At 44.5% G+C, this 25,293-nt stretch overlaps 1 protein-coding gene across 9 annotated transcripts in view; it reads right to left on the reverse strand.

The window, feature by feature from the left end:
- The window catches only part of SLC4A8 (solute carrier family 4 member 8), a 79,525-nt gene that overhangs the window by 19,910 nt on the left and 34,322 nt on the right, over positions 1-25,293 (reverse strand). For all 9 annotated transcript variants that reach the window (XM_058742746.1, XM_058742745.1, XM_058742740.1 and 6 more), the window contains exons 9-19: positions 25,075-25,162; positions 23,761-23,907; positions 22,822-22,922; positions 16,750-16,924; positions 16,018-16,151; positions 14,740-14,985; positions 10,868-10,973; positions 10,091-10,252; positions 6,847-6,960; positions 4,310-4,471; positions 3,166-3,417 (exon numbers count right to left, since the gene is read on the reverse strand). In XM_058742746.1, coding sequence (XP_058598729.1) covers positions 3,166-3,417; positions 4,310-4,471; positions 6,847-6,960; positions 10,091-10,252; positions 10,868-10,973; positions 14,740-14,985; positions 16,018-16,151; positions 16,750-16,924; positions 22,822-22,922; positions 23,761-23,907; positions 25,075-25,162 — 1,687 coding nt within the window. The remainder of the gene's footprint in view (positions 1-3,165; positions 3,418-4,309; positions 4,472-6,846; positions 6,961-10,090; positions 10,253-10,867; positions 10,974-14,739; positions 14,986-16,017; positions 16,152-16,749; positions 16,925-22,821; positions 22,923-23,760; positions 23,908-25,074; positions 25,163-25,293) is intronic.

A 25,293-nucleotide genomic window follows, 5' to 3' on the forward strand; every position in this document is an offset into this window, starting at 1 on the left:
CCCTCTTGTACAGAACTGATACCTTTCAAATTTTTTCTAATCACACAAGCAATCATCTCAGGGATTTGGTGTATTTTAACATGGACTATAAAGTTTCCTTTTTGCTAACCAGAGACTTGAGGGTAGAAATGGGGAGGTATCAGAGGGAGAATGATTTGGGGAGAAACAGCAACATTATTATATTGCACTTGAATATATATACGCACCTATCATATCACACCAAGCAATCTAGGTAATCTTCAAGGCAACTCTAGGAGGTAGGGAAATGAGGCCTATGGAATGAAGGCAAGGGAAGTCTCATAGCTGAAGACTAAACTTGACTTGCTTTTATTCTGAGGCTAAAGAACATTCTCAAACATAATTCTTCTCAGAACTAGAAAGTCCCCATTGGATTTTACGCTGTTTCAACTGTACAGTGAGTAGACATCTCAGTTTGGTGCTAACCTTGCTTGTCGGAACTATTGAATGGTTTTCTGAAAGAAACCTTCTGAGCCAGTTCTAGGAAGGCTAGGCAATGCCTACTCCCATGGCTTCGTGGTTACCTTCCTGGAGGAGCGGCAATCTTTGGGCTCCTCCAGATGGCAGGCAGACCAGAGGTGGGAGCAGGGGCTGGGCTGGGGACAGAGTAGAAGGGGGCAGGGGGTGTGAGGAGAGGTGGCGAGATTGGGTGGAAAGTAAGGAGCCAGGAAGACGGTTCCAAATCCTTTCCCATTTCTCTCAGTTGTCACCCCTAAATAGCACTTGCAGTGCAGGCTGGGGTGGTTGAAGATTCACCAAAAAAGAAGGGGAAAGGAGGCAAGGGAGCCAAGTAAGTGCTCCAGAATGTTTGGGGTTTGGTGTTACAGCCACAGAACTTTCCTTTTCACCCCATTTTTCCCAGACACAAGCCTTCCACCCACAAAACTAAATATTTTTTTCTCATGTTTGAGGTGTCTCCCATCTTTCAAAAAATCCTCTTTTAACCCCACACCTCACACCAGCCACTGCCTATTTTCCATTCCACTTCACAGAAAAATCTCTTGAAAGAGTTGTCTGCCCACGCTGTCTTTACTTTTCACCTCCTATTTACTCTTCACTCCCCTGTAATTCAGCCTCTGCCCTATCACTCCACTGAATCTGCTCTTGTCAAGTCATGTTAGGCCTCCTCATTGCCAAATCCAATGGCTTGGTTTAGTCTTCATCTTTCTAGACAGTTTCTAACCAACCCCTCCTTCTGGAAAAATTCCCCTCGTTTGGCTTCCCTGACACCTCGCCCTCCTGGTTTCCCTTCTACCTTTCTGGCAGCTCCTTCTGAGTCTCTGTTGCTGTCTCCTCCTCTACCCAACTTCTAAATATTGGAGCTCCTTAGACTCTGCTCTTCTTTCTGGTCCTACTTCTGTTTTACATCTACCCTGCTCCCTGAGCGATCTGATCTACTCCCATGGCTTTCAATACCACTAACTGCCGTTGACTTCCACATTTATATTTTTAATCCAGAGCCTCCCTCTAGCTTTTTCACTCAGTTGCTTCCTGGATATCTCACCCAAAATCTGTCCATAGCCCCACCACCTCTCACAAAATCATTTCCTCCTTCAGGCAGTCTTCTCCATCTTAAATATCACTACTCTCCATCCAGATGGTCAAGTCCAAAACCTGGAAGGCATTTTAATCTTTCCATTTTCCACACTCCATTCCACATCCAGTCAACCAGCAAGATCCTTGGATCTGCCTCCAAGATACACAGAAGACGTGCCTTTTATCCATCCCTACTACCACCTTCTTTAGCCAAGTCACCATCATCTCCCACCTATAATATAGCCTCACTAGTCTCTCTGTTTCTATTTTTCCCAACCCTAAAAACGTATTCTCTAGACATCGCCAGAGTGATCTTTTAAAAATACTAAATGGGGGAGGGGGGTGCCTGGGTGGCTAAATCGGTTGGGTGTCCAACTCTTGATTTCGGCTCAGGTCACGATCTCACAGTTCATGGGACTGAGTGCCACATCGGGGTCCGCACTGACAATGTGGAACCTGCTTGGGATTCTCTTTCTCCCTCTCTCTCTCTGCCCCTCCCCGGCTTGCACGCATGCTCAAAATAAATAATAATAAATGTTTTTTAAAAAGAAAAAAAAAGTAATAAATAAAAATACTAAATAGATCATGTCCCTTGCCTGCTAAAACTCTTCAAAGGTTACCTTTACCAGACTCAACAAGGCCCTGCATGATCTGCCCCCACCTAGTCTTCACTCTCATCTCATTGTGTTCCTGCCTTGAGCCACATGGCCCTGATATTTCTTTTTTTAAATTTTTTTAATGTTTTTATTTATTTTTGAGACAGAGAGAGACAGAGCATGAGCAGGGGAGGGGCAGAGAGAGAGGGAGACATAGAATCGGAAGCAGACTCTAGGCTCTGAACTGTCAGACAGAGTCCGATGTGGGGCTCGAACTCACGGACCACGAGATCATGACCTGAGCTGAAGTTGGACGCTTAAATACCATCTCTGCAGAGAGGCCTTCTCCGACCACACGGACTAAAACAGCACTCCCTTAATTCTCTATAGCACCAGAGAGCACCAAATATTTCCATTAATCATTTATCATATTCTATAATTACTATGTTTGTTTTCTTTCTTTTCTTATCCTCCCCCTCCTCTTTTTTTTTTTTAAAGATTTTATTTTTAAGTAATCTCTACACCCAACATGGGGCTCGAACCCACCACCCCAAGATCAAGAGTCACACCCTCCACTGACTGAGCCGGCCAGGCGCCCCTCATTTTTGTGTTCTTAACTAAATTCCTTTTTTTTTTTTTTAATTTTTTTTAATGTTTATTTATTTTTGAGACAGAGAGAAACAGAGCATGAGTGGGGGTGGGGCAGAGAGAGAGGGAGACACAGAATCCAAAGCAGGCTCCAGGATCTGAGCTGTCAGCACAGAGTCCAATGTGGGGCTCGAACCCACCAACCGTGAGATCATGACCTGAGCCAAAGTTGGATGCTTAACTGAGCCACCCAGGTGCCCCTCTTAACTAACTTCCTTAACTACATCTTATCTGCTTTACTCTGCTAGAGTTAGCTCTTTCAGGACAGATATTTGTACATGTATCTGTTTGACTATCACTGTATTCCCAGAATTCCTGACACAAATCAGGCAGTCAATATCTATCTAACGAGTGAATGAATAATTACCTTTAATATGGCCGTCATGAAGACTGAGCAGCCCATCAGCACAAAGATCATAAGGCCCGTCACTCTTTGTTCTCGGATGCCCAAGAACTTGGGTTGTTCTCCAGGAGCAGAGCACTCAGATTCTAGTTTGAGGCTGTTCACATGTGTGATGGACAGGACAGTTGCCGCCACAAACCAGGGCAAGCCCATGATGGAGCAGACACCCAGCATGATGGCCACCATCAGCAGGTCCAAGTGGTAGCCACAGCCTTTCTGTGGGGAAACAGAGTCTCTGTCACCACCAATGGGCTGGCTGTAGTGGGGCACAGAACAGTGAGCTAAGAGCCTCAGGCCCAAAGCAGGAGGGAGTGTATGGGTAAGGAAGAAGGGGTCCAGAGATCCCAGATGAGTCTTCCAGCCCCTCCTGGTTTGGAGGGAACAGAGAAGAAAAAGAGAAACCTTGCCCTGTCGTATACATGCCATATCCATTTTTCATTCAAGTGCCCCCAGATTTCACCCTGAGTCTCACGCATTCAAAGATTCATCCTTTCTTGGCAGAGCAACCAGAGGCCAAGGCATACCTTGACCATTCTAGTGGTATACAATATAGGAGTTGGAGGTAAATGGCTCCACACAAACACCCCCAGATCCTTGCCAAATATGGATTTGCCTACTCTAAGTAAGGAAAGAACAGAGATGAAGGCATGAAGCCTCTCACCGATAAATGTGCTGGACTCAAACCTACCTCCTTGGAATCCTTGGACTCAAGGTTCAGTCTGGAAACTCCAGTAACGGACACCAATGGGAGAATACTTGACTCTCGGAAACAGTGGCCCAAGCCCTGACCTGAACCTCAGAAAGACAAGCCTGTATAGGGGCCACAAGGAACTGTGCCCACCCACCTTCCGCACAGGTTTGAGAGGAAACTAACAGAGTCCAAGCTCCTTTCACACCATTTCATCATGCTCTACTCTGGTTTCATCTCCAAACCAATCTTTGTCACTAATTGAGGAATCAGAAACCTCTGGAAACATTTTATGAGCTCCTTCTATGACTGCTTTTATCCAGGTTCTATAGTTCCTTGTCTAAAGGGGCTTACCCTAAAAAAAAAAAAAAAAAAAGTAACCGGCTACCATTCGTCCTTGAGGTCAGAACTTTTTGTTACCTTGAGCTTGTGTTCCTTCCTGTTAATGATGACAGCTGTGATCTGCTGGTCCATGAATATTAAGATAGTACACAGAAGAGCTGGGATAATTGCAGCTATCACAGTCCACCAGGGATTGGGGCCAATGGGACTAATAATCCACCCTCGATCATCTCTTGTTGGCTAAAGGGGAAAAAATAAAGTTTTGTTTTGTACTTTAACTATAGTCATTAGGGCAAAAGAGATTAAACTGAATCACAATATCCACATTGTTTTTACTCCTAAATGAGAATCCTAACAACAACAACAAAAAAAAAAAGTCAAGAAAGTAACTCCTTAGTAGCAACTTCTTAGGAAATCTATGACCTTGTTCCAAATCCTCTTTGAGTCAATCCTAGATTATCAACTTCCTGTGAAACATTCATTAATACTTCACTTCCTGCCCCTACTCTCCAAACCCGCCACCACCTTTAACTTAACATTAGCCCAAGTAAAATAACAAGTCTATTGCCAAAAAAGAATTTAACACAATTATAATTAAAGCAAATATAAATAATTTAGAATATCCTCCTCGTTGCTCCCCTCCAGAAGCCATATAATGCATGTCTACAGCACAAATAAAGGCAAAGTACAGCCAGTTGCATGGAATCTCATGGGCTTAGATTGCGTTGGCCCAGGGGCCTTCTCCCATCAGCAGTAAAACAGGAGCCCAGGTACTAGAGATTTGAGAGAGGAGCCCAAGACTACTGAACTTGGGGCTTATTTAATCTAGGACCCTCTCCAATGCTCCTATAAGACCACTACTGTTCATAAACCTTATTTGGGTGTTCATGACATACCTAAACTCTCTTAGGGTACTTTTGACATCCTCAAACTCCCCCAGGTACTCTGGGGAAGAAAAGTTCCTCTTGTTTGGCAAGTAGTAATGGAAGATGAAAGGCTGGGCATACAAACTGGCTCAGAATTGAACCAAATTCAATGAACAAAGCAAAGACTGTTGCATCCAAAGTACTTGGTTCCCCATTGGTCGTGACTCTAGGATTCAAAGACTCTTCAACAATGTCACCAGATCCCAAATCATGAATGGGCTAAGTTCTGAAAGTTTATAGGATCTATGTCTCCTTAGTAACAATGTTCTATGTGACAGTTAAGTTCTTAGGCCAACACAAAAATTTACTAAACTCTGACTGACATTAACACATTAGTAATAGTACTAGCCTTCAGACTGGGTTTTCATCACTGGGGGCCATGTGGTATAACAGGGAAGGAAAGAAGGAAGAAAATCTCTCCTCTGCTTCCTGAAAGCAAGGCCTGCCAACAAGCAGCATTGTCTTTGACATTCTCCCATTTTTCCTTCCCATCTCTCCCCTACCTCCCGGGGCCTTCTTCCCAGATGTCCCAGAAATTCAGCACTTTCTGACTATCTAAGCCTACCCATCAGGGAACCTTTCCAAGGACTGCTTAAGGTTCTCAAATTACTTATTTTTACACAAAATCCATTCCTCCTGGAGGGCTGACCTCAGCTAGGTATTAGAAAGACAGCTGATTGCGCTCATTCACACAAAGGTGAGAATGACATATTCTCAGAAGAACTATATTTTTAAGAAGGGTGTTTTTCAATCCACAAATTTCTAGCTGATGACATTTCAGTGCATTTAACGAAATAAAATAAAAAATCTTCAGGCAATATGGAAAGAGATATTTTTAACCGGGCCTATTTCAGGGAGGGAGGGAGGGAGAAAGGGAAGACAAAGGCACAGGGTACAGGGATGTTTACAAGTCAAGGACTGCCTTTCTTCCTGTCTTCTTTCTCTTCCCCAGCCTCTCCTGTTCTTCTCATCTTATGATTCTTCTCCAGTCACTGAGTATGCCTAGGCTTTCCCTCCCCTCTGGTCTGTGGGGCTCTATGGAACCCAGCTCAGCCTTCCCATCTTCTGTTACTCGGTGCCGCTGCACTGAACCAGACCTGGAGTCCCCACATACAGATCATTTGTTTTATTTCTTTTATGTATACATTTTCAGCAAAATATTGTAGATTGTAGAGAGTTATATAAAGAAACGATGAAATAGGGTTGAAGAGCTGTCCCGGTTACTCTGGTAGGAGCATTAGACCGTAGGTGAAGCCCCCAGGCCGGCTCACCTCTTCACAAGGCAAGATCCTGAAGGAGAGGGGTCAACTCTAATTTAACTTCTTACCCCTTCCCAGTGCCCATACACAGCTAAAGCTCAAGGAAAGTGCTATTAATCAGACTTGTTCCAAGGACCCACATTTCCACTGTATGAGGTATGTATTTAAGTAAACATGCACATTCCACTATTGTAAATCTTAACTTTTCATTCATTAAACCACCTTAGATGTTCTGTTCTTGGAGTTTTGTGGCTGGAACTCAGCCAAGCCTTAAGAGTTTGCTCTTCTGAAAGGTAAGGCATGAGGGACAAAGTTTAGATTTCAGGGACTGCAGACGCAGGATTAGGATATGGAAAGGCCTTTGAAATTCACTTGGGACCAGATTCTAGGAAACCACATGAGGGCACCAAGTACCCTGAAAGCTGTTTACCTTGAACACACTGGGAACTTGAAGTTTTGGTGATGGGATTCCAATCAAAAAATCAATAATCACCATTGTGAAGATAGTGAGGAAAACAGCAAAGTCACTCACCATGGAGCGTACCTGGCATGAGAAAGGATTGGAAAAGTGTTTTATTAGGCTCAATGCAGTAGAAGAGAATTTTGCATTGTAAAAGGTTTAAAAGTCCTCAGAAGAATGCTTTAATGTTATAATTGAATTAATACAACCACATGTAAACAACAGGAATATGTTAATATGCCCAAGTTAATACTCCCAAAGGGTGGATATGGTGAGGGAGAATGAACCATTTGGCAAACTCTAATGTAACCACCCTGACTGGGAAGAGCTCTATTTGGAGCATTTGTGCCCAGGTCTGGGCAATAGTTCTGAGAACTTGGAATAAGATTTTCTGGGGCCAGTTAAGGTCCATTTGTACCAGCCAAGGGCCTTGGTGACAGCAGCGACTCTTCTCCCTCATGCCCGACACCTCATCTACCTGCATGCAAGCCCTGTTGGCTCTACCTCCAGAACAAATCCCGGATCTGAGCACTTCTCACCACCTCCACTGTTCCTACCCAGACCAAGGTCACCATCAGCTCTTGTCTCTCTTAAGTACAGCAGACACTTGCTTCAGCCCCCCTTTAAAGCCATTGGACTGACTATACAAGTTGGATTATGTCAATCCACAAAAACCCTGAAATGGTTCCTCATTTCAATGAGATAAAAACCCAAAAGGCCTCGGCCTATGAGGCCCACACATTGAAATCATTAGAAGCCCAGCTTCTAACGCTCTCCCACTCGTTCACTCTGCTCCAGCCATACAGACCATTCCGTTGTGTATTTTCTTTTCTTTTTTTAAAAAAATTTTTTTTTTTTAATTTTTTTTCAACGTTTTTTATTTATTTTTGGGACAGAGAGAGACAGAGCATGAACGGGGGAGGGGCAGAGAGAGAGGGAGACACAGAATCGGAAACAGGCTCCAGGCTCCGAGCCATCAGCCCAGAGCCTGACGCGGGGCTCGAACTCACGGACCGCGAGATCGTGACCTGGCTGAAGTCGGACGCTTAACCGACTGCGCCACCCAGGCGCCCCAAAAAAATTTTTTTAAATGTTTATTTTTGACAGAGAGACAGAGACAGAGACAGAGCATGAGCGGAGGAGGGGCAGAGAGAGAGGGAGACACAGAATGGGAAGCAGGCTCCAGGCTCTGAGCTGTCAGCACAGAGCCCGATGCGGGGCTCGAACTCACAAACTGCGAGATCATGACCTGAGCCGAAGTTGGACGCTCAACCGACTGAGCCACCCAGGCACCCCCCCCCCCCAACTCTATTGTTTCTTAAACATCCCACCTTAGGGTCTTTGTACTTGCTTATCCCTCTTGTCTAGAATGCTTTTTCTCCAAGTAACTTCTTGGGTAGCTCCCTTACCTCCCTATGTTCATACAAAGATCACCTTCCCTATGAGATCTTCTCTGATGATCCTACTTGCAATTGGTCACCATTCTCTACTCCAGCACCGCCTATGCTCCTTTTCTGCTCAATTTTCTCCATAGCAAAACAGATGAACATAAGGGAAGGAAGCAAAACTAATATAAAAACAGGGAGGGGGACAAAACATAAAAGACTCTTAAATTTGGAGAACAGATGGTTACTGGAGGGGTTGTGGGAGGGGGGATGGGCTATATGGGCAAGGGCCATTAAGGAATCTACTCCTGAAATCATTGTTGCACTCTATGCTAACTAACTTGGATGTAAATTTAAAAATAAATTTGAAAAAAATTTCTCCATAGCACTCATCACCATTTTGTGCCTAGGAGGACGTTATAGTTTAGTTCAGCTTTAATAAAATACAATGCCTCTAAAACGCCCAGTGTCTGCCTTAATCTGAACTTCCAACAGAGACAGAGCAAAATATATCTTAGCCAAAATATATCTTAACCTGACTTTGCTTTCCTTTGAAACCTGAGGTTTGCAGCTTCCTGGCCCTGGTTTTGTCAGTTCTCTTCTGAATGTTACACAATTCTCTGAACCTGTACCTGCCCCCACCATCATGAGCCATCTTGGGTCCATCTGACCATCCTGGGGCCCAGTGGCCCTTCTCTCCTCTGAACTCCTATGACCCCTTGCATCCCAGGTTGGCGCCCAACCCTTTACACTGTATCATATGGACCTGTACATTTCGTATGTTTCTCCTTCCTGTATGATGGCAGAGACCCTGTTTTAAACTTCTATATCCCTGATAGCACTTAACCCAGGCCTCAGCAAGTAGCTAGTAGAGAACTGCCCTTATTAACTATTTGTCCACATCAGAAACAATGACCCAGAACTAATTCAATATGTGTTTCCCTTAACTACCATGTAGCATCCCGGAAGTCTAAGAATGTGTTTTTCCTGCATGAGTGTACCATAGACAGCTAATCAACTGAGCTCCCCACCCATTCGGACTTCCTGCCCTGCAAATGTACCTGACCGAACCCTCACTTCCAGAAAACCCACCATTTCTCACGCTTTGAACTCCTTTTCAAAGCAAAAGTGGCCCCTTTTCGCCGTTCTACACCCAGCCTCTGATTCCGCTCTACTAAAACTGGTCATGATCAAACAGCACCATTTGTATCAGATTACTGAGGCTTCAAAGAGTCAAGCAAACCAAGTCAGGAGTATTCTGGCCGCTGCAGTCAATGTGTCTGGTGATTTCACAAACTGCCACAAGAGACATCCCTGGGAAGAGACTTTGGGGTCCCCTATGTATCCAAAGCGATCATCCCGCTTTACTATATTTAGCAGCCAGCTCCAGTTATTGCATACTCCATCTCCCAGCATCCTGGAAAGGACACTTCACAGCACTCTGGAAATTGAGGGTTAAGAGCTTTTGCAGAACCACCTTAAACTCCCCTGACACTTTTTTCTTTTTTTAAAGCAATCTCTACCCACCAACGTGGGGCTTGAACTTACGAGCCCAAGATCAAGAGTTGTGTGCTCTACTGAATGAGCCAGCAAGGCACCCAGCGCCCGGCACTTTTAATCAAAAAAATCCTGAGTATTAACCCCCTCAGCCCATACCACACGTTTACGAAAGGCTGCCAGACACTAGAAGAGAATGCCACAGCGGGGCTTGCCGGGACATCTGGAACTTGCCACCTGCCACTCTACTCAGCAAGCGGCATGGAAGCTGAGAATAGACTCTGTTATATCAGAATTCTAACGCGGAAGAAATGTATGAGGGTGCTACCTACTCTGGTTGGGAAATAGCGACTTGTCTTAAATGTCTTTAAGGTGCTCGAGAGGATGAAGGTGGTGAAGAAGAGAATGCAGGACCAAAAGAGCACATCAGGAGTATAGGGTCCATGATGGCCGCACGCAGATCCCGTGAACTCTCCATGCATCTCCTGGCACTCCTGCGGGAACAAGCATTCTGGGTGATGAAAGGCAGGCACGAGGGAATAAATAGCTCTGGCCTTCTGAGCCCACCCCTCCCTGTCGTCCCACGGTCGCTGGGGAGCGCAGGCTGCCGGCAGTGTCCATTGACCCGTGTGCTTGTGGCGCTCTCGCTTGCACAGGCCCCTTCTGAGTACGGTGACTACTTAGAGTCCTTAGACGCTTGGAAAATGAAACCAGGATGGTCCCAAGCAAGCATGAAGCTCTGGGAGGGCTCTGGCAATTCGTACTGTTTATCTTACGACGACTTCCAAATCGGAATGTTCTGCCAGCCTCAGAAACCTGGGTGTGCCCCCGCCCTGCCTGGTTTCATCCCCACATATCCCTAGTCCAGGGACCCTGGGTAGGGTGTACGTGGGAGAGAAGAGAAAGGCAATCTTCTTTTCCCTTTATGTACAAGAGAACTTTTGCTGGGGAAAAGGGTCAGCAAGAATAGTTTAAATAAATAAATAAATAAATAAATAAATAAACAAACAAACAAACAACCTTTATTTTTGAAAACGCTAGACCACACTGAAGGGCTACCACACTTAAACTTGGCAGTCACAATGGTACAATACAACTCCCAGACTTACGCTAACAGTCAGGTTGGCCCAGTGGACTTCTGTTGTCACAATATTGTGGTCCTTCCAGTACTGCAGGGTATGGTTGTTTGGATTTTCTGGGAGAGTACACCTGCAGCTGAGGGAACAAGAAAAAAGGATTCCTGAGGAAAGCAGCCAAGTATTTGATTAAATAGTTTTAGCCATGACTGGACTAAAGCCCCTGTCAGAGCCTGCCTCGTTTCTCCTTTGCCCATCTCAGGTCCCTGAGATTGGTCCTGTTGCTTGAGGCCCATGGGTAAACCCAACCACATCCTTATTTTTCAGTCAGCCATTATAAACACAGACACAAATCAGCACATGGGCCTTGAATTAAATTGTGCCGACCACCATGCTTGGCACAGAATGGTTCTTGATGGTCTCCTTGCTTAGTTTCTTTCGCTTAGGCCCTTCCCGTGAAATTCAATCTATAAAGCAAGGAGGACCTGCTACCCCATTTGGCTCTCAACAGTCTTCTCCGAGCCTGGATATCTCCTGCTCTCTATACCCTGCCACATTCTCAATATGCTCTCAATATCAGAGGCTCCTGGAATTGTGATGCAAGCTTGTCCCGACACTGCATTATTCCTGGTAATATCCCACCACCATGGCCTCCTCTTGTACCTAACCAGACCAGATCAGACTTGTCCCTCTGGCCAACATGCGGCCTCCCAGTCCCACAATGAGCATAGCCATTCCCACTAACTTTGCATCCTCTGTGGATTTAATGAGCATACCTTCTAAGGATATAGTACAACAGAATTAAAATACAAAAAGATCTCAGTAGATTGTAATAGGAGGAAATCAACAAAATAAAACGTAATAGGGAAAGCCATAAAGTCCTACATTTAGGTCTACAAAATCAATCCCAAACTTGGAAGCAATGAAGATGTCCTCCAGTAGGTGAATGGATGCACTATATCTATAACTACACAATGGACTAATATTCAGCACTAAAAAGAACTACCAAGCCATTAAAAGGCATTAAAGACTTTTAAGGCAATAACACTAAGTACACAAAGCCAATCAGAAAAGCCTACATACTGCAGGATTACAACTATATGACATTGCCAAAAAGGCAAAATGATGACAACAGTAAAAAGATCAATGCTTGCCAGGGTTTGGAGTGGTACCGAGGGATGGGTAGGCAGAGCACCAAATATTTTTTTTTGAGAGACAGAGAGACAGAGAGAGAGACAGAGAGAGAGAGAGAGAGCATAAGCAGGGGAGGTGCAGAGAGAGAGGGAGAGAGAAAGAATCCTAAGCAGGCTCCACACTCTCAGTGTGGAGCCCAGTGCGGGGCTCCATTTCATGAACTGTGAGACCATGACCTGAGCTGAAACCAAGAGTAGGAGGCTTAACCAAATGAGCCCCCCAGGTGCCCTCAGAGCACAGATCTTTAAGGCAGTGAACTATTCTGTATGATACTATAATAGTGGATATATTATTTATAGATCAATCAAAACTCATAGAATGTACAACATACAACACCAAGAGTGAACCCTAATGTAAACTATAGGCTTTGGGTGATAATGATGTCTCCATGTAAATTCATTGTTTGCAACAAACTTAGCACTCTGGTGTACCGGATGTTGATACTGGGGGAGACTGCACATGTGTGGGAGCAGGGGGTGGATGGAAACTCTGTATCCTCTGCTCAACTTTGCTGTGAACCTAAAACTGCTCTTAAAAAATCAGTTCCACATACTTGGAACGTATTATGCTGAGTGAAATAAGTCAGTCAGAGGACAGGTATCATATATCTTCACTCATATGTGGATCTTGAGAAACCTAACAGAAGACCATGGGGGAAGGGAAGAGGAAAAAAAAAATAGTTACAAACAGAGAGGGAGGGAGGCAAACCACAAGAGACTCTTAAATACAGAGAACCAAGGGTGGATGGGGGTTGGGGGAGATGGGAAGATGGGTGATGGGCATTGAGGAGGGCACTTGTTGGGATGAGCACCGGGTGTTGTATGGAAGCCAATTTGACAATAAAATATATTTTTTAAAAAATCAGTTCCACATACTAACATAAAATGATTTAAAGAGCTGGAGAGTTCTAGCTTCACAGCTCCAACGGTAGAATGCAACTAAGAAAAATCCCACCTTGAGCTGTATTAACACAGAATTACAGTGTCCAGATCCAAAGTCTACTCAGTCCAAGGCTGGTCACTTTTGTCAATCTTCCCCCACTAGGTCTCTGAGGGCAGATCCTTTGTCTGCCATGTTCACTGCTGTCTCCAGGGCCTAAAACCATGCCCGGCATATAGTAAGTGTTCAACAAATGTTTGTTAAACAAATAAATGAATGATTGAGAAAAAGGTCGAAGAATGAACCTTACTCCAATGCCAATCAGCAATCCACTAGGCTTCAAAGATTATACTCCTCTAATGGTTGTGATTTTGTAATAAAATAGTTTCAAAATTCTAACAAAAGTTTTTTATGAATTCTGACCTTAAAAAGGGCAATAAATGAATATGCAGAACCTACGAAAATGTATCCGTGACTAGTTGGCAGACCCCTCCATACAGTGTGCTCTCTGCTCAGACAGTTTCGGGTTGAAATTGTTCGCTTTACAACCAGGCCCTCCACGTCAGAAATGTACAGCCAGAAGGCAGGGAATTTGATGTACGGAGCTAAAGGTTGAGGATCTTTAGTCATAATTTGGAGAATACTATTCCAGAGAAGAAGTGTTTCTAGGACCAGACTCTCCTGGATGGTTGTCGACATGGTGAAATACCATGTTTCTTCTCCCCCTGATCCAAACTGTATCAGGCATGGGAAGAAAACAGTCTCTTGCGTTGAAATCTATCTAAGTAAAAGGTGAAAGATTTATAGGATCTGAAGAGAAACCAAAGTATGTGATCCTGAGAAACCTAACAGAAACCCATGGGGGAGGGGAAGAAAAAAAAAAGGAGGTTAGAGTGGGAGAGAGCCAAAGCATAAGAGACTCTTAAAAACTGAGAACAAACTGAGGGTTGATGGGGGGTGGGAGGGAGGGGAGGGTGGGTGATGGGTATTGAGGAGGGCACCTTTTGGGATGAGCACTGGGTGTTGTATGGAAACCAATTTGACAATAAACTTCATATATTGAAAAAAAAAAGAAATCTATGTAAGTAAATAGATTATTAGATCCTTAGGAAACAGAGTAAGAGACCTGTGGATCTGCAAAGAATTGTTAGTATATCTCTACCTAACGATTCCTAAGAGGAGCCTGTACATACATTCAGACGATCTTGATAACATGCTTCAGGGACTCACAAATCCTTGTAAAAAGAAGGTCCTCCCAATAACTCACTTGAATTCTCCCTGCTACCTTTGCAGCCTACTTTCGTCTCGTGCCTGGAACCAAAAGCCCGTGCTCTGGAAAGCATTCCTCATGTCCCCTCTGAGTTTTGTTCTTAGTCCATCCTGACTAAGTGATGACAGAGGTCATCACTTCTGGCTGTTCTCTGGCAGGCCCCCTGGGGTCTCCACATCCCTAGCTAAGCCTTATTTCCCAGAGGGCCAAGACACTTCCTTAAGAAAAGGCGCAAGTACTGCCAGGTACACTGCATCAGCCAGTAAACCCAGGCCCACTGCTCAATTTAAAAAAAAAAAAAAAAGGGGGGGGGGGGGGGCCCTGGGTGGCTCAGTCGGTTAAGCGTCTGACTTCAGCTCAGGTCACGATCTCACGGTCCAGTGAGTTCCAGCCCCGAGTCAGGCCCTGGGCTGATGGCTCAGAGCCTGGAGCCTGCTTCCCATTCTGTGTCTCCCTCTCTCTCTGCCCCTCCCCCGTTCATGCTCTGTCTCTCTCTGTCTCAAAAATAAATAAACATTAAAAAAAAAAAAAAAAAAAAAAGACAAGCATAAAGCATACTTACTAATACAGGCTAAGGTGGTCCAGCTGGCTGTGCATGTGGATGGGGTAGGTCTCTGCCAGGTGAATGAGCTTTTCTATTGCTTCATAGATGAAAATAATGCAAATCAGGGAGGCAAATGCCTCTTCAGTGAAGCGGGTAATGTAACAGACAAGGGAACTGGCATCAGTTGCCACAAGGACAATACACAGGAAGGCAGTCCACAGTCCGATACAGGCTCGCAGGGAGAGGTACGAAAGAGCGTAATCTCTGAAACAAAACCAAAGTTCATCAAAAAGCATGGATGGGTGAATTACAAGACAAAGGGTCAGAAATGTGGTTAATTCATCTCATCTCATCCATTCCAGTACCGCAACCCAGTTTACCCCTAATTCTGACTGTACTTTACTCCTAAATGCTGCCCAGGGACAGCTGTGACCAAAGATTCGCTCCACGGGTAGTATTTGCCCCACAGGTAGTATCTGCGACAGCAAGGACACGGAAAGTGGAGAAGGAAGGAATCGGCCACACGCATTTCTGCCATTACTGCCCAACTTGATTCAGATCTTATTCTTACAGTTAGGAAAAAGGGGCTGGCCCATGTTCCACACGCTCCTACGTCCAATCCAAAATGAAGAAAAAATCTGATAGGGAAAGGAGGCACTGCTAAGCCCCTACCATCAGCCCCTACTCCACAATATGAAGGGGGCGTCTTAGGCCAAATTAAAAATTGACTTGAAAGGGGCGCCTGGGTGGCTCAGTCGGTTGAGCGTCCAACTTCGGCTTGGGTCATGATCCCACGGTTCATGAGTTTGAGCCCCACATGGGCTCTGTGCTGATGGTGGGGAGCACGCTTGGGATTCTCTCTCCCTCCCTCCCTCTCTCTGTCCCCTCTGTGTGCGCGCTCTCTCTCTCTCTCTCAAAATAAATAAATAAACTTTAAAAAACCTGATTTGAAATGAAAATGAAGGAATTTGACTTAGCTAGAGAAAGAAAACTCCAGTACTACACTGTGTGTTAACTAACTTGAATTTAAATAAATAAATTTTAAAAAAAGATAAAAAGTCAAGACTTCAATCATGGCTGAGGGACATTAATAAAGCTCTTTAAGATTAGGAGATCTACTATTTTAGATACAGTACTACCTGGGGGCAGGACAACAGACCAAATGATGTTCTTTCGTTAGGTTTTTACAATCCAGAGTAATATTTGCCTGATTATGCTCGCCCGGGATCCTGGCATTCAACCCTAACGGCACAATAACACATCCAGTTAGAGTTTTCAGAAAACCAAATGTCTTACTTGCAGAATTTGAACAAAATCTTTTCAAATACAAGCACTGGCCCAGTACTTCCCAGGATGGTGAGAGCCTGTCCCGCAAACAAGGAATAGGCAATCCCAGTCATGGAGGCTCCAAACAAGGATTCAATTGCACTCTGAGGGGGGAAAAAAAATCATCAGAGTCCATAGCCCATCTGTAACCAGTAGCGTGGGCTTATGCACATTCCTGACTTAGCTCTCGTGTGTGCCCTGACAAGCCATTTGCTTGTATTTCATTTTAGCAAGAGTGAAGTATACACACGGTCTAATACTCCTGTAAAGGATACCGTTTTGATAATCCAGGTGCCCAAATCCAACCACATAGGATTCCTTAACTAAGTCCTGTTCTTCAGTGACTCAATTCAGTACTTAAATATACACAGAAAGCACAGTGATACCATTTGTACTATGAGCCGTCATTCAGAATCACATTAAATTTCAAATGACATTGATCTATCATTTTCCACCCTTTTGAGCACCAGGCAATTCAACCGGGCAGTCAACTAGTGACATTGATGTGCAAGCAGACGAGAGTCGGTTCTAAAGGGAAAACTAGGTTGCTGCTTGGTATGAAATCAGAAGACCGCAGTATCCAGTACAAAGAATCCAATCTCCTCAGCCCTAGCCCGGGGGATTTTCCTCTCAGCAGACTTCCCTGCCAGCACAATGTTTTAACTCCTGTTGGGTTCAAGAGAAGTGGTAAAAAGTCCTTACTATGCGTCCCTCAGTGGCTTCTCCGAGCAATCCCCCAAAGGTGATGACAGGTGACATGCAGGCACAGTACAGGAACAGAAAGGAGGCCAAACACTGTAAACTGAGTGCATCCCGGTAGTCGCTCCAGTACCAGGGGGCCTTCCGCTTGATGTCCAACACCAAGCCCCCAAACAGCCTGTGGAAACATGGCAAACAGGCCTCTAACGCAGTCCCTCTTCCACGGAAGTATTTGAACAGCGCACATTTGAAAGCCACTTCAAATGTGCTCTGAAGACATGCTTTGGCTTCGATTTGAGCCCCAGTACAAGAAATCTCTCCGGGGTCAGCACACATTCCATTTGCAAACAAGGGCATGAATTTGAATGATTATCCCGAGCATAAAGAGAATTGCTTTGGGAGTGCATATTGCCCATTCAATAAAGAGTTCCAAAAAAAATTAACGTGAAATTAAGTAATCGCTTCAAACCGCAAATTCTGAGCTGTTCGGAGGAAATGTGCAAAATCCATTCAAGGTATTAAAATCGTTAGTTTTATTATATATGTATTCTAGCCAAAGAGCCCCATCACATGCACTTCCCTACGCTGAACAGCTACCCACCTTACTGTTGAGAAATTAGCATAAGAATTCGTTCATGTAGTCGACAAGTAGTAGCAGATATTGTGCCAGGGACCGGAGATGCAGCAGGGAGCAAGACAACGCAGCCCTTCTCTAGCACAGGCGATAGGCAGTGCTGTGAGGGTGCCACGGCAGCATAGAACAGGAGGGAGATTTCAACGGGGACTCAGAGAACCGATCAGGAGCTAGCCAGATGGGGCAGAGGGGCTAGTATGGGTGACACCTGGAGGTGAGAGTGCATGGCGGGGTCCAAGTGCTAACGCAGATACAGCTCGATAAGACAGTGTGAGGGGCAAATACCAGCAGACAGAAACGGTGAAGCTGGAGAAGCCAAGTCACAGAGCACCTTGCAAACTGTTTTAAGGAACTAGAACTTTATCCTGATGGCATGTCAAGTCACCGAAGGATTGTAAACAGGAGAACGACATAATTAAACGTGCATTCTGGAAGGATCACTCTGGAGGGGGTGTAATGAATGGAACGCGGGGCAAGACTGGAGGCAGGGGATTGGGAGGAGGAGAAGTGGAAGGACTCAAGGGCTGAATCAGGAAGTAGGGTCCACAGGACGTGGTGGCAGGACTTCTGGACCCCTCTCCAGTTCCCAAGGATGAGACAGATCAAGAGCAAGATATCCCACACCAAGAAAGAGTGTTCTCAAACTGGGTCACTTTTTCTAGAGTGAGGTCTTTGCACCAGAGTGAAAGTTGATAGGGGAGTCACACAAAATGCCACTCAGCATTACAGGACAGATCACCTGGTCTCTTCCACAAACCAATGGCATAGAGAAAAAGGAAGGAGAGCTAGTACAGAATGGGATCATAATAACCAAATGCAATCCCTGACTGGATGCTATGTGAAGAAAAAAACCCTCTAAAAAGATGTGGCTAAGACAATCACAAAAAGTTAAATGTGGACTGAGCATTAGACAATTTAAAGAATTATTGTTAATTTTGTTAGATTTCATAATGGCATGACCGTTGTTTTTTAAGATGTCCTTATCAAACAGAGATACATACTGAAGTAGTTACAGGTAAAATGACATGATACCAGTGATTTGGTTTAAAATAACCTAGAAAACATAAAAATAAAACAATTACGTGGGGAGAAATAGACAAAACATGACTGGCAAAATGTTAATCACTGTTGATGGGCACATGGGGGTTCATTATACTGTTCTCTCTTCTTATGTGTTTGAAACTTTCTATAATAAACCAAAAACAAAAAATGAGCTACTCTTTCATGAAAGGAGGCTTGGCCAGCTCTTTCCATCTCTCTGCCTGGGAGCCTGGAGGAGAACCATGCGACCTGGGGCCTGTACGCTAGGGGGAAAGGCCCAGGCAGCTCTCTCTTTCCATTTGAATGCTTTCTCTCCCTAGCCAGGTGCAATGAGTGTGTTCGTGGACACAGGGCGGACACTGTTCTATTCTACCTATTTGTTCTTTTCCTCTGGTTTGGGTGGGTATAGTTGGGATTCACCGTTGTCAGTTTATAGCGGTAACATCACAATCTGGTTCTTGGCTTAGAGAAGAGAGGCAAAGCTCGTTTTGTTTTTAGTCTATCTGGCAAACCTAGCTTAGGTAAGGAGCTATCTATAGGGTCTAACCTAGAGTGTGAGAGTTCCACCTCAGAGTTTGGAACCAAGGCTCCAGTTTGTAACAAAGTGTCACTACGCCTTGCTTTCTCCTCTGTGCAAACAGGACCTGATAGGCAGTTTTGATTGGTCTGGGGCAAGACACAAGTGTTTCTGGGTCTTTACCAAGACAGAACTAGTACCATGTGAATATCACCTCTTAATCACCGATGACCTTCCTCTGAAGGGTATTATTCTGGGAGAAGACTCTCCTTCTGTAATAATGAGCCTCACCCCACTTGGCAACCTGAGATGCTGCCACGATTGCTCAGCCCCTGGATGCAGGAGGCCCCTCCAGGGAGGAACGTCTGTGAGTCACAGACAAAAGATGTATGCGAAATGGATTTATAAGAAGCCATAGAAAGGAGGGGCATCTGCATGCCTAACAGTGATTAAAAGGGGAAAGAAAAGATCTGAGGCTCTTATGGATAATGTAACTATAAATTAATAAAATGATTTCTGACTACTATTTATGGAGTCAGCCTTATCCCTCACTCATGCATAGAATCAGACCATAATTGCACAGCTACCACAAGATCAGGCATGGATGCTTCTCTCCACATTTGAGACTTCCTTTCCCTTTCAACACTACCTTTGATGTTCAAGTTTTTTGGGGGGTAGGAGGCACACAGGGATACGAATTTCAGCTTGATGCAAGAAAGGACTTACCCGTGTAGAGGGTCACTAGGCTCTGGAGCACTGACTTAGGGAGACCTTCTCTGGAGGGCTTTAAGGACAGGCCAGCCATCCATTTGTCTGGTGTGCTTTAGAAGAAACCTGTTTGAAGTGTGTGTGTTGGGGGGGCGGGGAATCATCGAGATAGCAGCTCCTGGTTCTTTTTTTCATTAACCCTTCCCAAAAGCGGCATCCCCAACGAGGTACATAAATATGCCTTGGAAAAGCCCTTTCTTGGAAAACCCTTCTCTTCCCTGCGGTGACACTTGTGACCTAGGAACACTCTATTCAGACTTTTGTCTTTGTTATGTACGGGAATGCATCAGCATCACGGAGGTCCAACACACTGTGCTCCAGCCCGGCCTCAGGTTAATACAGGACTGTTTTCAACTTGCCTCCTTTCCTGCCTTAAGAGTCTACACGCCCCCATCTTCATATACCTCCCCGTCCAACAAATAGAACATCCCCTAAGTCTCCAGGTTTTGCCCCAGGCCTTGCAACATCGTACACACAAGGCAGGTTTTCCACCTCGGAGAAACACAACTAATGGTATGAAGAACTATTTTTTGTCTGTGTAGTCCAGGCGAGTCCAGAAAGTTCTAGGATGTTCATCTATGGGGGAGGGTTTGCTTTGACTCCCTACAAACTTTGAGATTTGGAAAGAGAAAAGGGTTGGCACAGAAGCATAATCTCTGATGCAGGCATGAAGTCACCTGAACTACAAGGCTATAATAGGAGAAAGGCCATGTGTCTTGAGGTCTTTTACTAAGGGCTCTGAGGAAATTTTTGGGAACTCAGGAAGAGGACGTATCTCCCATACCAAGCAGCCCTAGGCCCTGAACCTAGATAACCCTTCCTTTCAGCTTTATCAACTCCATTAACTTCCTGACAAGACATGAAGGGAGAACTTCCTCAAACCCTAGATGAGTTTGTGAGTAAAGGTACTTTGACACTGTGAGTAAGCATGTGATGATCCTGGCCACATGAGATCTTCTTTTGGGATGTCAGGCACCATTTCTGAGAATCGACAATTCTTGAGATCTAATCTAATGGTCTCCCAAACTCCCACGTGGACTGGATTATAAATGACCCCCTCGAAAGGCCTGGGACTTTAGTTTATTCTCCTCTAACACCAAAAGAAACCTGAAATCTCAAATCATTTGGAGGAAACCCTGTTGCCCTCATTTCCACTACCTTCAAACTCTAAGTCCTAGGGTGTGAACACCATTTATATTCAAAAGATACATCACCACCCTGAAATACCATCAAACACCCAAGACCCTTTCCCTAAAAAATACCACCTCCTCTAGGACCGTCTCAATCCTGGAACCTATTCTAGGGACAGATGCTTCCCTTGAACTGCTTCTCAATACCAGGCCTCCCCACCCAATGCAGACCTCTCCCAACTTTAAAGAAAATGTTAATTTACTCTTGGAGGTTGCTCCCTCATTTCAGTGATCCCTTCCATCAAAGAGCTATTCTTTTCCTCCATGATCACTCCCCAGAACCCAATTATCTTTCCCCACCCTCAAATACATTCCTCCAGCCAGGAAACACACCCCCATTCTGGACACTGCTAGCTAAGTGCCATCTCTCCTGCTTCTAAGCCCCCTTTCCTAGCTTCTCCCTGAATTTCTAAGAGTAGAAAAATAGATGACTGTCTACAATCCTAGAAAACCCTGAGTTTCCACTGGGTACTGAGGATAGAAAAATAAGGAAAGCAACTTCAAGCAAAGAAGAAAAAAACTAAGGTGAAAGCTAGGAAGTAGAGGACGTTACAAAGCTTCACTCCATGATCTGAGTCCTGTCCTGAGACTCTCCACCCAGCAGATCCTCAGAAACAAGTACAACTTATGGAACCAGAACTATGGTCTCAACCATCTCCCACCACCTGGGGAAACCCTAGATGTCACTCCAACCCAAAATACCATCCTCTTTCACCACCTTCTTACCTGGCACATCAAAGTTAGTCTGGGAATCTGCTTCCCTAAACTTCCATAGAGAACCTCCTCCTTGGACATCTGTCTTTAGAGTCTGGGCCTAGAAGAGTAGATTGACTATTCTGAGACACACCCACACCCCTAAAATACTACTTATTTTCCTACCCTAAGGGAGTTTCTTTACTTAAAATAATCACTCAAGGGGCACCTGGGTGGCTCAGTCGGTTAAGCATCCGACTTTGGCTCAGGTTATGATCTCATGGCTCGTGAGTTCAAGCCCCACATCGGGCTCTGTGCTGACAGCTCGGAGCCTGGAACCTGCTTCGGATTCTGTGTTTCCCTCTCTCTCTACCTTTCCCCACTCATGCTCTCTTTCTCTCTCTTTCTCTCTCTCTCTCTCTCTCTCTGCCTCTCTCTCTCAAAAATAAACATTAAAAATAAATAAATAAATAAATAACCACTAAATATTTATCTATATTTAGTCCACTCATGCTACAGAACAGGGATCACTCTAAAAGTATTCATTCATTTGTTCATCAGATACTAAGTGCCCACTCTGTGCAGGGCACCGTGCTGGGTGCTAGGATTATAATGGGCACCCTGCCCTTACGGAGCAAACATTCTAGCAGGAAGGAATGAAGCAATAATGAAGCAATAATGAACAATGAAGCAATAATCATAAAGTATGGGAAGCAATAATAGCAATAATGCTATTGAAGCAATAATAACAACAAATTAAGCAATAATAATAAAGTATGGGAAGGGCTGTAAACCAAGGGGTAGGAGGAAGGTGGCAGACAGGTGAGGGACAAAGCTCAAAGTTGTGACACCACACAGTAGGAATACCTAACCTCATCTAGAGAGAGTGTTAGAAGGCTTCTCAAAGGAAGTGACCCCTAAGCTGAGACAAAAAGGTAAGTAGCAGTTAGCCAGGAGATGAGGGAGGGGACGAGTGTTCAAATCAGAAGGAACAACGTGTAGAAAGGACTGGAGGTGAGACAGACTGTGGTCAGTGGTTTGAGAAACTTGAATGAATAAATACAAGATCTGATAAATTCACAATACTTATTACAGTCAGTGGTTCCATTTGAAAAGTAATTCCCAGCCAAAATACTAGAGAGAAGAAGGCTGAAAGTGAAGACTATGACTCATTCCTTTACACAACTTCAGCCCAGTAAGCAGCATGAGCTGTGAAACGTCTCAGAACTTACCGCCCGGTGCGCTGAAGTTCTGGCCCGCTGTGGCCCCCATGTGGTTCCGGTTCTATGTGGCAAACATTTCCATTTGGAACTCCAGGCATTTTCCGCTTCTCCTTTCAACAGAGGAACACAAAATTAGTAAAGTCAGCCATCTATCCTGTCCTTCCTGTTAACAGCGGGGAGTGATAATGAGATCATCCAAAAACAGCCCCCAAATACCCATGTGTTTGTAGTTTTCAAAGGCATTTACTGATTTGGGGCAGTTTATTGACTTTCCTGAAAAACAATAACAACATATAATTTCTCGCCCTCTCTACTAGTGCCTAACTCCTAACCCTCCATTGCTCAGAGACAGAAATATGGAGGCCTGGACATCAGGTGGGACCTAAGTTCCAGTTTCAAATCTGCCTCTGTATAATCTCACTTCACCTTAAAACTCTGAAGATAGTTTCATTGAAGATAGTTTTATTTATTTGTAATATTAAGGATAAAAATACCTGCGTGGGGATGTTGCCGGGAGGGCTGAGTTCACATCTGTAAAGCACCAGGCCTGGTGTCCCGTGTACAAGGGCTCCTTGGCCACCTTTGATCTGTCCCAAAGTATGCGGGATTCCACCTGTTCTCTCTACACAACTTGCTCTTTTCATCGCATGGCTTCATTCACAATATACTCCCAAGAAATGTGCTTTCCTCTCCTATCCCATCCCACATCAAACCTCCAAAAGCTGGCTTTAAAATTATCCTAGAGTAATCCTGACTGATCGCATCACACCTGAGCCAATCTATGTTACTGTATACTCATTTTTTATAACTGCTCTGTTCATTCTACGTGCCCAAAACAGGGCTATAGCTTGAGTTATTTAGTATTTACCCACATGGTCTTTGCTTTGTCCATGGTGGGTACTCAGTAAGTGACACTTAAGCCACCATTGGCTAATGTGCATACATTACCTGGGAAGGGACATTTTTGGGTGGCTCGATTCTAATGGAGGGGTCCCACTCCCCTGGAGGGAGCACTGTAACCTGGTCTAGGAACTCATCAATCCCCGCCAGGAGATCGTCTCGCTCTTTTGCCTTATACGCCACATCGTGAAAAATCTACAGAGAAGAAAAAACCCTTAGGAAAGCTGAAAATAACTTTACTTAAAACAATCCCCAATGAAGGGCACCTGGGTGGCTCAGTCGGTTGTGCAGCTGAGCGTCCAACTCTTGATTTTGGCTCAGGTCATGATCTCACGGTTCATGAGTTCGAGCCCTTGCATCAGCCTCCACGCTAACAGCACAGAGCCTGCATGGGATTCCCTCTTTCCCTCTCCTCTCCCCCTCCCCAACTCATGCCCTTGCTCTCAAAATAAATAAATAAACTTAAAAACAACAACAACAATCACCAATGAATGTGGTGAAGGACAGATACAACCTCATGATTTTTATCTCTGTCATGGGGAATGACATGACAATGTGGAAAACTTCAGCATTTAAAAAAGTGCAAGGATAAAAGCATAAAAAAATGAAACTAAAGATGAGATGGGTCAAAAAAGAACTAGATATCTGTATGCTAGTACAAGAAAAGATGAGACTCTAAAGTTGTATAATTGTTATCCCCCCAAAGAGTGGGACAAAAGGCAAGATACATGGGAAAATTTTCCTATCATAATGGTTGGAAAAAGTGGATGAAATTCCTAATGAAGGTCCCCCATGAAATAAGCTTCCCAATCAAAGACAGATGACAAAACACAACCCCCATCTCCCTCTGCCTGCTAACACATATGCCTTAAAAACCCTACCCTGCAGCTTACAAGAGCAGTACAGTCCTCACTAGGGCATGTAGTGGGGATTCAGCACCATGGCAGCCACAATGTCTGGTTGTTTGGGACATTCACATCTCAGTACCCTAGCTCATACCCCTGACCCTCACGTGGAATAAGAGTGAGGGTTCTTTATGTAAATAGCTTTTATGTATGCAATTAGCCATCCTCTCTAGAAGGCTGTCAGCCTTAACACCTTTCTCTCTAGGCATCCTAAGAGCCAAGGATAATTTTCCCAGAAAAAGATTTCTCTGCATCCTTGGGAGAGATGATATAGGAAGACATAACCCCAGAAGGTTTGGTCTTCCCACAAAAAGCATTCGGAGACGTGACCTGACCTGCTTCCCAGAAGACACTGCAAGGGTGATTATTTTATCCCCAACAGATAACTCAGGGTCTAGCACAGAGTAAATATTCAATACATATTTACAGCATGAACGAAAAGCAGAATGGTGCATACCTCATCTGTCATGATGGTGGCCATGGATCTGCCAATCTCATGGTACTGCTGACCTTTCCCTACTGGACCCAATAGGATAAACAAAAATCTGGCAACACACACAGAGGATGAAATTATAAACTATGTAAGCAGACATAAAGAAGTGGCATCTTATTCCTCTCCAAACAGTGAAACATTTCTCTCTCCTATCAACCAGAAATCACTGTGGTAACTTCAATA

Source organism: Neofelis nebulosa, chromosome 8 (assembly GCF_028018385.1).
Source record: "Neofelis nebulosa isolate mNeoNeb1 chromosome 8, mNeoNeb1.pri, whole genome shotgun sequence".
Lineage (NCBI taxonomy): Eukaryota > Metazoa > Chordata > Mammalia > Carnivora > Felidae > Neofelis > Neofelis nebulosa.